The sequence below is a fragment of the Gopherus flavomarginatus genome, chromosome 11 (genome assembly GCF_025201925.1).
Source record: "Gopherus flavomarginatus isolate rGopFla2 chromosome 11, rGopFla2.mat.asm, whole genome shotgun sequence".
Classification (NCBI taxonomy): Eukaryota; Metazoa; Chordata; order Testudines; family Testudinidae; genus Gopherus; species Gopherus flavomarginatus.
The window spans coordinates 34,115,077-34,128,302 of NC_066627.1; the positions used below are offsets into that span (position 1 = coordinate 34,115,077).

At 39.1% G+C, this 13,226-nt stretch overlaps 1 protein-coding gene across 8 annotated transcripts in view; it reads left to right on the forward strand.

Moving 5' to 3' along the window:
• Positions 1–13,226, forward strand: part of EYA2 (EYA transcriptional coactivator and phosphatase 2) — a 155,366-nt gene that overhangs the window by 54,728 nt on the left and 87,412 nt on the right. For 4 of the 8 annotated variants that reach the window (XM_050917375.1, XM_050917372.1, XM_050917373.1 and 1 more), the window contains exons 2-5: positions 600–718; positions 6,955–7,003; positions 7,958–8,100; positions 11,765–11,881. In XM_050917375.1, coding sequence (XP_050773332.1) covers positions 610–718; positions 6,955–7,003; positions 7,958–8,100; positions 11,765–11,881 — 418 coding nt within the window. In that variant the 5' untranslated portion in view covers positions 600–609. Of the gene's footprint in view, positions 1–599; positions 719–3,264; positions 3,310–5,650; positions 5,766–6,954; positions 7,004–7,957; positions 8,101–11,764; positions 11,882–13,226 lie in introns of those variants that run through there. The other 4 variants (XM_050917378.1, XM_050917370.1, XM_050917376.1 and 1 more) reach the window with 4 other exon arrangements.

Below are 13,226 nucleotides of genomic sequence, written 5' to 3' on the forward strand. Positions count from 1 at the left end.
CAGTTTAACCAAAATCAGGTGACTTGCAAAGAGAGAGTCTGTGCTTGTGGAACTTTGCCACCTGATGGTCAGAAAAGCAGAGAGGTTTGGAGTGGCTTTTAGAGAAACATCCAAAAGTTATTAGAATTAACCTGGACCTTTGAACTTCTCCCATCACAAGTAATAACTTTCTTCTTGTTGTATCTTAAGGCTGGATAGTATTGTTAACTGCCCTCAGCTTCAATATTTAGCCCTTAATTCTTATTCCCAGAGCCTTATCAGATACCACTGCACACAAAAGGAGGTGTGGCTAATACTTAAATATATTGCTTGTTCTGACTTCATTTAAGAGATTCAGAAATTTAATTCTGTGATGGCAAAATCCAGGAAGAGAAGGAAACATTAATCAAATGGGTGTAATCTTCAAGGAAACACATACTTCATTTTAATTCAGCATTTCCCTTTGATGAAAACTTTAGTGAATGTTATTATGTAGAATTTATATGAAGCCTGGGTTTAGGTAATCAGCTTTAATATTTATACTCTTAGCGAAAAATGGAATCATTAGTAAGCATGCATAATTAATCAATAAATTATATTTTTCCTTTGTTTTCCTTCAGGTATAAGGAAATGCTAGATCTAGTGATATCACCCAGCCTGACAGTAAATAGAGAGTGCCCCGATAGACTGAAGCTTAACCTTTCTAACATTTATGCCACGGCTCCGGATGACATAGAAGGTAGGCTGCCTCTTCTGCTTATGGTTTATTAACTGTTAGCGTCAGGGGTATACATAACAACAAAAGGAACTGACCAGGTATGAGGCCTGTGCTTGTAAGAACTAGTCCTTTGATGCAAGAAGCAGTTAAAATTTCTGTTTGACGTTCTTGTAACAAGTCCGGTTGTGTCTGAATCTGATTTGAATGCAATTAGAAGTGGAATTATAGAGATACACGCCCATCAGAATAATGTGTGTATAGAAGTATATTTTAATCAACGCTGGCTGTTCTGTTTTTGGCCCCCACCAATCCATCAACCCCTAAGGGCAGCATTAATTTGAACTCCGAGTTCTAGTCGTATTGTTGCTGTTTGGAAGAGAGAAGGGGTGAAAGCACAGAGACTGCCATTCCTAATCACCCATGCAAATATGAAACATTTTACCAAAGCAGTTGCCGTGCCACGGTTCATGTCGAGCTGAGATCATTGCTGTCATTTCTGAACAGTTAGTCCCCAGATCTGTGGTCTGGAGTTTCATATTTGGCAGGTACCAAGGACAAATTCTTTCAGTGGTTGAGGCTATGATGGAAACTTATCTGCTCTTCTCCCCCCTCACCCCCCGCCCGCCATCTACCCCATTATACTGTTCAAGTGAAGGAAACAGAAGAATGTTAAATCTGTTTTAAAAATTATTGGCAAATGATGCAGCCAAACTAGTTCTCGCCAGTACATTTCCAGCTATTGTTTGCTGTGGTCAGGATCCCTCAGCCTTCCTGTGGGAGCAGAGTTAGCAAAAGGCACTGACTATTATGTTTAACTATCATTTTTAACTCTTTATTTGCCACTGTATGTTGGCTGTGTATGTTAGAAGCTACATGTATCTGTGTTTGTTGAGCCTTTAGGAATTAAATTGGATTGAAGCATGTATAGCATGACCACCAATTCAAACGGTTTGCTGGAAGGATCAGAATCTATAGGAAATGCCTTTAAAATGTATATATTTATAGAAATGTTAGAGCTAAAACTTACAGGTTTCAGAGTGGTAGCCGTGTTAGTTTATATCAGCAAAAAGAACAAGGAGTACTTGTGGCACCTTAAAGACTAATACATTTATTTGTGCATAAGCTTTCGTAGGCTAAAGCCCACTTCATCAGATGCATGCAGTGGAAAATACAGTAGGAAGATATATATATACACACAGCGAACATGAGAAAATGAGTGTTGCCATACCAACTATAACGAGACTAATCAATTAAGGTGACCTATTGTCAGCAGGAGAAAAAAAACTTGTGTAGTGATAATCAGGATGGCCCATTTCAAACAGTTGACAAGAAGGTGTGAGTAACAGTAGGGGGAAAATTAGTTTGGGGAAATAGTTTTTACTTTGTGTAAAGACCAATCCAATCCCAGTCTTGATTCAAGCCTAATTTAATGGTGTCCAGTTTCCAAATTAATTCCAGTTCTGCAGTTTCTCATTGGAGTCTGTTTTTAAAGTTTTTTTGTTGAAGAATTGCGACTTTTAGGTCTGACCTGATCTGCACTGCATGCATCTGATGAAGTGGGCTTTAGCCAATGAAAGCTTATGCCCAGATAAATTTGTTAGTCTCTAAGGTGCCACAAGTACTCATCATTCTTTTTGCTAAAACTTACAGACTCCTTGGGGCAAAGCATTTTCTTCTCATATGTCTGTAAAGTGTTACAAAGTTTTATTGTGCTACATAAAAGTCATTACAGAAAAAGCTGTGCACTTGAATGCTGTTGTGCTAGTGAGGGCTGTTAATGGATTTATACCAGAAATATTGTAGCTATTTTTTTTCATATTATAAGAAGCTCCCCCAAATAGCATTGTATGTTATATTCTTTCACTTAAAAATGTTACTTATTAATTTGGGGAAAATGAAAATATTTGTGCAAATGTTAGGGTGCGGATTTCCAGAGTTTCATCTGCAAAAATGTATACAAATTTATGTGCCTTAGTTTCACATGGAATTGTCACAGCTGCAAGTTCAGTTGCAATGTTTGTGCATGCAAATGTCCAGTTCGATGTCTCTGTGGTCATTTTCATGTGCAATTACTGTCACTGTATGTGACATCATTTTAACTGTATATACAAATTCACCCAGAGTATTTAGATCAAAATGTTATATTTTAACTTACCTTACATTTTCTTTTAGGACATAAAGTATAAGTAATAAAACATCCTATTAAAAATGGACAATATTCTAAAGCAATGGTCCAAAACAGTGTAGTAACACATGTTATACATGGACATGCATACCCACAGAAGAAATGTCTATTTCTCATTCTGAAAGAATGTATTGAATACATATTCAACCCTGAGCCTGGTTTTAATGTTAAAAAATATGCAGACATAAAACGAACCTGCTGCTGTTGGACTGTTAGTTCTCCCACCATTTTCCAACACACCATGCATTAAAAAATGAAAAATAAAAAGGATGTATTTTACAAAAATATAGTGTTATTAGGGGAAAGAGGGTCTGGGCTATAGAAAAAGTAAGAATTTATTTTCAGAATCTAAAATCTAATTGTACTAAAAACTTTCTTGCAGGTAAGTCTAAGCAAATTGCTCATAGTGAAATCATTGTTGAATCAGGTAAGTCCTACTTTTTTAAAGAGAATCTTTCTTCTCTATCTCCTTATCACTAATACATCTTTTTATTGTCTACATATTTTACAAACATGAAATAATCCTTACAGTCACATCCCACTGTGGTAGGTAAGTATCATCCTCATATTACAGATGGAGAAACTGAGGCAGAGAGGTTTGGGCTGGGATGTTCAAAAAAGCCTCAGGGATTTAGGTGCTCAACTCCAAGGGGGAAGTCCAATTCCTTTAGGTTGCTGTGAGAATCCCACCTTAACCTAAACGATTTGTCCAAGGCCATTAGAGGAGTTATTACTGTTACTTTGTTTCCCTTAGTACCCACCATGCAGTTTGTGCTGTACGAACAGATAATGTGCTAGACCCTGCCCGGAAAACATCATATTCTAAAATATGAGAGGTACAGGCAGGCTAATGAAGGGTAGAACAAAAAGGGAACAAAGTATAAAGTAGTCAGGGTGGTGATTAGATGCATTATTAAATACAATGTCAGGTAGCCCAATGGTTTTCCTTTTTAAAAGGCATAGGACCTGATTCAATAGTTACCTTGCCGTTATCAGCTGACAAGTTTCTCCTAGACCAGTGATTCTCAAACTTTTGTACTGGTGACCCCTTTCACACAGCAAGGCTCTGAGTGTGACCCCTCCTCTTATAAATTAAGAACACTTTTTTATATATTCAACCCTATTATAAATGCTGGAGGTGAAGCGATATTTGGGGTGGAGGCTGACAGCTCGCGACCCCCCGTGTAATAACCTCACGACCCCCTGAGAGGTCACGACCCCCAGTTTGAGAACCTCTGTCCTAGACATCATGGTAGAACTGGTCCTTTAGGGTGGATTTGGATGTGGAGAGGGTAGTGATCTGTGGGTTGCCACAGGAAGAGCTTTCTATTTGTAACCGATAGCCTGGAAGAAGATATGCAGGTGGCTGCGGGGGCAGTGAACTAACAGTGGGGTGAAATCCTGGCCCCATTGAAGTGAATGGGAGTTTTGCCATTGACTTTCATAGAGTCAGGATTTCACTCACTGTGTCAAGGGGGCCATAACTGGCAGAGGGAAGAGGGTTAGGGGAGGTGTGGCAGATGGTAGGGATCAGGAAGGGCTCTGAAGGGAAGGACAAGAAGCTGAATTAGGTGCAGAAGAGGTTGGGGAGAAAGTGGCACACAGTCAGGGCCAGCTCCAGTGTTTTTGCCACCCCGAGTGGCAGGGGGGAAAAAAGTGATGATTGCTGCCGCTTTGTTCTTCAGCGGCAATTTGGCGGCAGGTCCTTCCCTCCAAGAGGGACTGAGGGACATGCCGCCCCTTTCCGTTGGCCGCCCCAGGCACCTGCTTGTGACAGCGAATGAGAAGAGTAGGGGGAGTTTCCTTAGCATCTCTGAAAAGAGGCAGCTTTTCTTTAGATGCCTAAATATGGCAAAAAGGACTTAAATAGAGTCACTTAAGCTTTAAAGTAGTTGACTTCTAACTTCTGTAAAAACATTGACACAACTATGTAAATAGACAGATGAGTAAATAATAAATAATTCGTATACATTTTGTGAATGTTGATTTTTTTAAGTAAACTTTCCTTAAACTGTTTGAAACCTTGACCAAAAAAGGGATGAATTTTTTGCAAAAATGTTCATAGAAATGTTCCTATCTTTTGATCAGCTCTAATAAATAATTATTTTTCAGGAAGTGCATCTGTTTACTCATTTGTAGTAATAATATTATTGAAGGAGAATATAAACATTTAAAATTTTAGAAAGAAAATAATTTCCCTTTTAATTACTGTTAATAACAATTTTGTTTATCAAGTACCCATTGCTCTGCTAATATGTTCATGGCTCCCCATAAATAAGGAAACAGAAAAATTACAACAGATAAAAAATTTTTTTTATTAAGTCTAATTAAAAAATTCCGTTGGGTTTAATGTCTTTTTTGTTAATACTTCAATTTAATCCTAATTTTCGGACAAAAATGATAAAACCACATAAACCACTATGAAAAAATCTGGGGGGGTGGAGGATAATATAATTACCAGGAGACAGCTGGAGAAGAGACTGGGAAGGATGAATCTTTTATATAACAGCATGCTGTATATTTTGGAAATGTTCTCTCTAGATTAATTGAATGATAAGTTACTTGAGCCCATAGGATTATTTCCATATATTTAGATTTTATACATATTTGCATATTTCATTAAATAACACGTTTAAAATGTTTAATTCACTAACTTTTGCATTGTTGAACACACTGAAGTCGTATCATTTTAGATGACTTCCTAATGAGGATAATTCTCTCGTAGCATTGTGGGTATGTCCTAGCTGATACATTGGATTGCGCTGCAGATGCTTCCTGCCTCATGTGTCACATGGCAACTTGCATGCCCTGGGAGGTGCTGCAGGAGCCCCCGCTGTGGTTTGTGGGGCCTGCAGCGCAGGTGCGTTCTGTTCTGCCTGACAGGTTGAGTGCCATTTATGAATCCTGCATAGAAAATCGCATAGAAATGCCAGCACTGGGGCTGCCCCTGAGTAATGTAACGGTCATGCATGTTCTCCCTGACACATTAAATGACACTGCTGGTGCTGGGCAATATGACAGGTGTGTACTCCCTGGCATAGTGTGCAGTTAGCCTGGCATGTTGGACAGCACTGTTGACATCAGGAACATGGTGGATATGCCCTGCCTGACATTACTGATTATGATTTATTGTTTATAGTGCTGTAACATCTGAAGACCTCAATTAGGAATTGTGACCTAGCATGTTGGATGGCATTGTTGAAGCATTCTGCTTAGTACACAAGGGGGCATTGTGAGTGCACCCCAATGCATGCGTGTCTGATATATCAGGACACATTGTTGTGTGTCCTGCTGAATGCATGCCTTTGGCATGAGGCAACTCAGAAGTTAACCTAACAGGGCTTGTTTTTAGTCTTAATTAAACCTAAATTTGCCTCTAAAAGAGATTTTATTGGTTTTGCTGAATATAAACATATTGTGTGTGGGAAGGCAACTTATGTGTGTTCACTTGTGTTACCAGTTTTCAGTCCTGTGCTAATATTTTAATCAATAGACTAAGCAATAATTGTCTTCCAAGATCCAGTACAAGGAGAGATGAAAACTTAAAGAACCTTTGTCCTGATGCATTTAAAGAAAGTGAGACACCAAATGGTGGGAATACAAAAGAAATTTTAAAGGCAGAACATGGTGTGTTTTGTAAATGTCATTTCACAACGGAAGAGGTTGTTTTTGCACCCCTTGTCACATGAGTAGTCATATTGATATCATGCATTGCTGAGTAGTCAACATGAGTAGTGGTAGTGAAATCACTGGGACTGCTGATGGCTGCAGAATTGGACCCACCAGCATTATGTGGCTCCATACCTATATCAAGAAAAACCTGGTAGATTAGTCAATCAGTTGATAGGTTCCTGGGTGCACATAAAGCTGATTTTATTAATTAGCATTAAAATGGAAATTTACCCTGTAATTTCTCATAATTGCCTTAAAAGTCTTTGAGGATTTCAATACAAATATTGTTCTAGTTATTGTATAAATTTCTGTGTCTAGCAATGATCAGAACAGTGTCATCAATTTAGCCATATAACAGAATGTTACTGAAAACCAGAGACGCTTTAATTTTGTTTTTTAGGTAACAGCAAAGCTGCATCACAGTGTCCTCTCCATCTCTGCTCCACAGAGTGAGTGTTTCTGACAGCGTTCAGGAGAGCTCAAGTACTGTAGATTATAAACCTTGTTTTGCTGATTAACCATTTTGCGGGGGCCCCTGCAACCTTGAAAAGCCTGAAGAACACGATCCTTCAGCCTTTGCACCTGTTCTGCTGCAAGTCGCAGGCCAGATCTGCCCTAGGAGCCCCTTGCTGGTATAGCTATATTGGTATCCTATCCAAGCAAAATCACTCCTAGTCTAGATGCTGTTATACCAGTGAAGCTTCTCATGCTTTTGCCAGTATAGCTTATTTCACCTCCTCCCCCTCCCCTGAGCCAAATAAATTATACCAACAAAAGGACCGTTTTAGCAATATGCTATATTAGGGCCTTTTGCCAGCACAGCTATGTCAGTCAGAGAACTCCTCATCACACCTCTGACCAATACAGCTGTGCCTCCAAACGTTTGTAGGGTAGACTGGCCTTAGCCCCAGAAAACCATTTCTTAATCAGGTTGGACAGGGAGTCAAAGAAACTTGGAGGTCTCCATACAACTCATTTCTACCCCGGGAATGCAGATCTTATCGTTTTGAACATAGGATCATTTATAACTGACTATAGTGGAAAATGTGACATTTCAAAGGTGTTCCATGAAACCTGAAAATCACAGATTGTCACTTTTTAAAATTGTTGCAAATATTTTGTGCAGCCCGAGGTTATAGCACTGATGAAAGATTAGGATAGCATTGTACCCTCTCACTTAGTGATATATCTGTAGGCCATTGCCAGAAGCGAGGTACTAGAGCAAATGGTCTGACCCAGTGTGGCATATCTTATATGCCTGTAATATACAGCATAACACCACGTGTAGCCATTCTACTCAAATATGTCTCCGGAAGTTTCTGCAGCTAGATTAGCGAGATTACTCTAGAAAACCATATACATTTAGTATTGCCACAGACCATCTGTTTTCTTGTTCTGAACAGACATCATCCCCATATAGTGACAGTCCCATCTTTTCCAACAATGGCAACCTATGGACAGACCCAGTACAGTGCAGGAATCCAGCAAGCCGCTACTTATGCTGCATACCCTCCACCAGGACAACCTTATGGAATACCCTCCTACAGTGAGTAATCTTACTTTGTTAGGTTATCGCGAAGAGCTTCTGCTTTCACTAGAGAATGTCTCATCCTTCTGACCCAAAAAGAACATACTTAATGATTAAACTTTCCAGACAAAAGCTCTTTAATTCTATCGTGGATGGGGTTTCTTCCTTTTCTCTTTTGGCTTAGAGAAAAATTCAGATTTGTCAAAAGTTTTAGTAAGACTTTCCTCTGTACTCTCCGGATATTCAGCTCAAGTGGAATGGCACATATTAGCCTGAGTTACAATCCTATCAACTAAGTAGGGTTGGATCTGGTCAGTAGCAGAATAGGAGATTTCCTGGAAAAATCCAGGTGCTGCAAAGAGTGACAGTAGGGAGTCAGTAGCTGGTGAAGTTTCCTGTCACCCAGTACTGAGCCCAGCCCCCTAGAAAGTGCTTTTCTCTTGGAGGTACCATCTTTGAAATGAGTCTCTGACCACTTGTGACCATTGGAGACCTTGGGGTAAATCCTCAGCTGCCACAAACTGGCATAGCCTCACTGGACTGCAGTTGGAGCTGTGCTGCTTTACATCAGCAGAGGATCTAGACCTGTATGTCCAGTCTTGCAAGATTGCAGGGGAAGGTAGTAAAAAAAATCTACTTTTGTAAACTATGCTTTACCTCTCTACGTTCCCTCTGCAGTTTCAGTTACATGAGCCAGTCTTCATTTCCTTCATAAAAACTGTTGTGTATCATTGATGATACGGAACCGTTGTTATGCTGCAGATGAGTAAATTTAACAAGTGATGGGTGAAATGATCTCTGTACTGCACAATGCTTTGTGATGAGAGAGACTAATACATTTGCAAGATATTATTATTAAATATTGCATATATAGTCTAAATGTATATACAATAAATGTTTTCAGACATACAGTATAGTAAAGATAATGGAAAACAGATTTTTTTCTTGAGGCTATCTTACCATTTTCAACATCTAAGAATCTATTCCACCTCCTCTGTGTGTGCAAATTGTAGGGGAGCCAGTCTCCATTCAGTGTAAATTGATGTCATGTGAGATATATTGGGTGGGTATGATTATTTTCAGTCACACTGTAAAGCCTCAGTAGATCCACTTGCTACTGAAATTGTGCTATTCACATGCTTATAGCATATTAAGAGTTGACTGTAAATAAGGCAAAATGATAGAGGGGCATAAACAACCAAAGTTTGAGTTAGTAATTCAGGTTGGATAAAATTGAACCATCACCCAAACATTAACCAAACGTTTTTGAGGTTCAAATATATTTTTCACAAAACTGGTTTTCATAGCCCCATATGGAAATCCCTAAAATCCTACAGGGAAAGACTCTTCCTAGGAAATGTCTTACCCAGTTTTGTAGACCAAAGAGGTTCATGTTGTTTAGCTATGGCTTGGAAACGGTGGACAGCCAGACTTGTGGGTGCTTATCCCCAGCTGAAACCGTGAGCCCCCTTTGAGTTGTTCAGTACTACCCAAAACTGCTGTGTTATTTGTTTCCAATCCTACAGTCAGTTTTGACAGTCTTTGAGCTCCCATACCCTTGTCTATTTGATAAATACAGTGTTGCTTCCCAACATACAGCCGTAAAAACACAAACCGGTTACACAGCTATTGACAATGTTTTTAGTTGAGGAAAACTCAACCTTACAATCTGTGAAAGGCCTAGGTAACAGGCTTGGGAAAGTAAAATCTATCATGACAATTAGAGGAATGTTTTGAGTTGATTTTCTGGAATTACAAACACAAATGTGTCAGCTGGATGGGTTCCAAGGCAAACGCTGAACAGTTGTCCCTGTTAGAGCAGGTGAAAATATGGCCATTTGCTACTGGCTAGCGTCTTAAGGCACACACATGTCAGGCCTACATACTGTTTATAAATCCTGTAGATTACCTATTACCATCCTTGAACAGTGGTTTCCCTCTCTTGCCCCCACCCTCAATAATATATATGATACTGTATATGAGAAATCCCACCTGGCTGATGACCAAGAACAATGAAGCAGTATTGTTTTTAGACACAAATATAAAACTAGGCCAGTTTCTAGACAAAACAGATCATTGTGTGGAAATTAATTTGGTGCTAAGTTATTTCACTGTCTGACAACAATTTTTAGACTTCCAGAAAGGCCCAGTCACTGAAGATTAATTGTGGTCGGGGCTGTAATAGGCTGAGTGTTCACATGCATGGTGCTGATGTAATTGAAAAACAAATGTGATGTTATGAAAAACAGCTTCTCTTTGCAATCACCCACAAACCCCCTAGCAGACAGCCTCTACCAGCAATAATGGAGCCTGACACTTACCACAGCCTGCGCTCGCTCATTGTCCAAACAAATTTCCTGTGTTTCAGTATGGAATGTTGTTATCCCGTTGGTAATCTGCATTTAAATTGCATGGATTTCATCTAACATTGATTATTTCTCCTTAGAAATATGTGACTTTGTCTCAGGAGAAGCTATTCAGTAAAATTTACTCCCATCCTCAGCAAGTGCAGACTCACTGTACTTTCTCAGGTTGAAGGGATTGGCCAAGATAGAGAGCATCAACTTGGTTGGCTGAAGCCATATGGATTTGATGTCCCTTTGGAAGGTTTGCCCAGAAGTGCACAAAAATGGCAGCAACCTGGGCAGCTCATAAATCCAAGGGCAGACCATCAATAGTCTCTTTGTTTAACCATGGTGCTCAGAGTGTGTTTCGTGACCATATTTTGTTTTGTGCAAATACACATGCAAAGAGGCAGGGGCCAAAAGATTTGTAAAAAAGACACACCTTTCAGCTGTTTACTTTAAAAATACAGCAGCATGATCTCAGCAGGCCTGGGTGATAAAATATCAGACCCTTTCACCACCTGCAAAGGTTCCATCTTGCAATGTTAAATTCAGTTAGTGCCGCTCCTCCTGTGATTTGACATGCATTTTACTTGCCTGATTTTAGTACCAAGGAGATTTTGACTAGGGATTTGTGCATTGCTCAGCTTTACTATTGTCAACTATATGTGACTATCTAGTGTTCACACCCTAACTGATATCCCTCCAATATGACCTGCTGACAAATACTGCGTTATCTCATTTTAAATGGAGCTGATGAAATAATTTAATTTAAAAAAATCTTTCAATCATGAATGTTTACGTGAATAGAAATAACTGAGTTTAGTTTACTATAATTCATATGATCACGTTGTTAGCAGTTACCAGCATTCTGAGAACCCCTCAGAATGTTTACAACTGCAAAAGTTTAATGAAGTTTGGCACAAATGTTTAGTTGTCCAAAAAATCTTTCTGGAAAGTGGATTACTTATTATTTTCCTGTCTTTAAGTTAGTCATCCATTCCGAGAGCAGAAACTGTATCATGTCAACCAATCACACAATAATGACTACTTAATATAGTTAACACAAATAGTTTGTGGTGAATATGCAGGCCATACATTATTTCAGAAAAATATTTGGCAATACTAGGGAACAATAAAAATGTTTTCAAAAATTGGGATTTGTTTGCTAATAGAAAAGGTTAAATCCAAACTGAATATTAAAAGTCAATAGTTTTGATCAGCTCCAACTCTAGCTAAAATGTCATAAGCACTGACATTTTTTGTTATACCTGTATATGATGAGATCAAGCAGAACCCTAACATTGTGCATTTGGTTCCTTTTATATTCTCCAAAGGCATTAAAACAGAAGATAGTCTGAGCCATTCTCCAGGACAGAGTGGGTTTCTTAGCTATGGATCCACCTACAGTACCCCAACAACAGGACAAGCACCATACACCTACCAGATGCATGGTCAGTATGGCTAGTTTTCTTGCAGTTTTTAGTCTACTAAGGCCTGCAGCTTCAAGCACCGGGCAGTAAAATCAGGTTCCATCTGTTGGAAGTATGAAGAAAAACAGGAGAGTACCAAATCGCTGCTGTTTTGATCTGAAATATGCTGAGTGTGGAAGAACCATTTTCAATATTGACAACCCCAGGTGCCCACAGATGATGAGTCAGGCTCCAAAAATCAAATAATGAGATTGGCTTAAAAAGCTTGAGATTTTTACACAGCTTTGGGTCACATTTTCAAGCTTTTCTCGACAATCATGAGGGAAGGACCAGAAATTTACTCCACTTCCACACACCCTGTAAAACCTGAGTTTCAACCTAATTACTTTGACTCTAGGAACAGGGGCTTTAAGAAAAACACCAGATATCACGAGACTTATAAGATATCATGAGACTCAAAGGAGTTGGTAACACTGCTTTTTATTTGTTGGTTTTGATTTGGAGTCTTAAGACTCATAAAGTATATTAAAATATTGGAATTTCATTTGTGATTTTTTTGTTAGCCCATTTTTTTGATGCCATGGAATTTGATTTTTGCCTAACATCTTGGTGCTGTCAGTCAGATACCTGAATTGGGAGTGATGCACTTCCAGTATCTTTCTTGATACTTTATATATTCTGTCTGCTTTATGCTGGGGCATTTGCGGCCCCTGACCTTAGTGAATAGTATTCATTTTCTAATACTTGCTTGTGTGATTAACCAAGAGGATGGGGGATGTGTCCTCATTTTCAAAATCCTTACAGGAAGGGGGAAAAAATTGTGTGTGGGGAGGTGGGGGGTTGGAGGGCAATCTGCACTACAGTTTGAGTTCTGCAGTAGCTCTAATAATCTGGATCTAAAAGTGCTTGCCCAGAAAACATTGCAGGAAGTGATGATTAGATCTAATGTACTGGCAGCTGGAGAGAGGAAATATGCCACAATAATTTCAGTTTTATGTAGCAGTGTGCTTTTGCTTTTTACAATGAGGGGCATAGTGTGTAGGAACTGATTTTGTGTCACTGATATAAAGTGGGTCATGTCATTCCTATACAGGAAGTAATCTAAAATATCCAAGGGGAGAAAAGTTTCATTTTCACTTAGAGTAGTGACACACCACTTTGAGTCCAATATGAAGGTTGCACTGAATTGGACAGGATGAAAAAAATGTATTTTCTCCTCTTTCTCCTCACCTGCAATTTTGTCCTTCACTAGACTTCAGTGCACCTACATTTTAAAGTGCCAGTGACTTCTCTGTGATGTGAAGAATTGTGACTAAATTAAACTAATGAACATTAAGGGACTGAGTACTTGAGGACTTGTGATCTA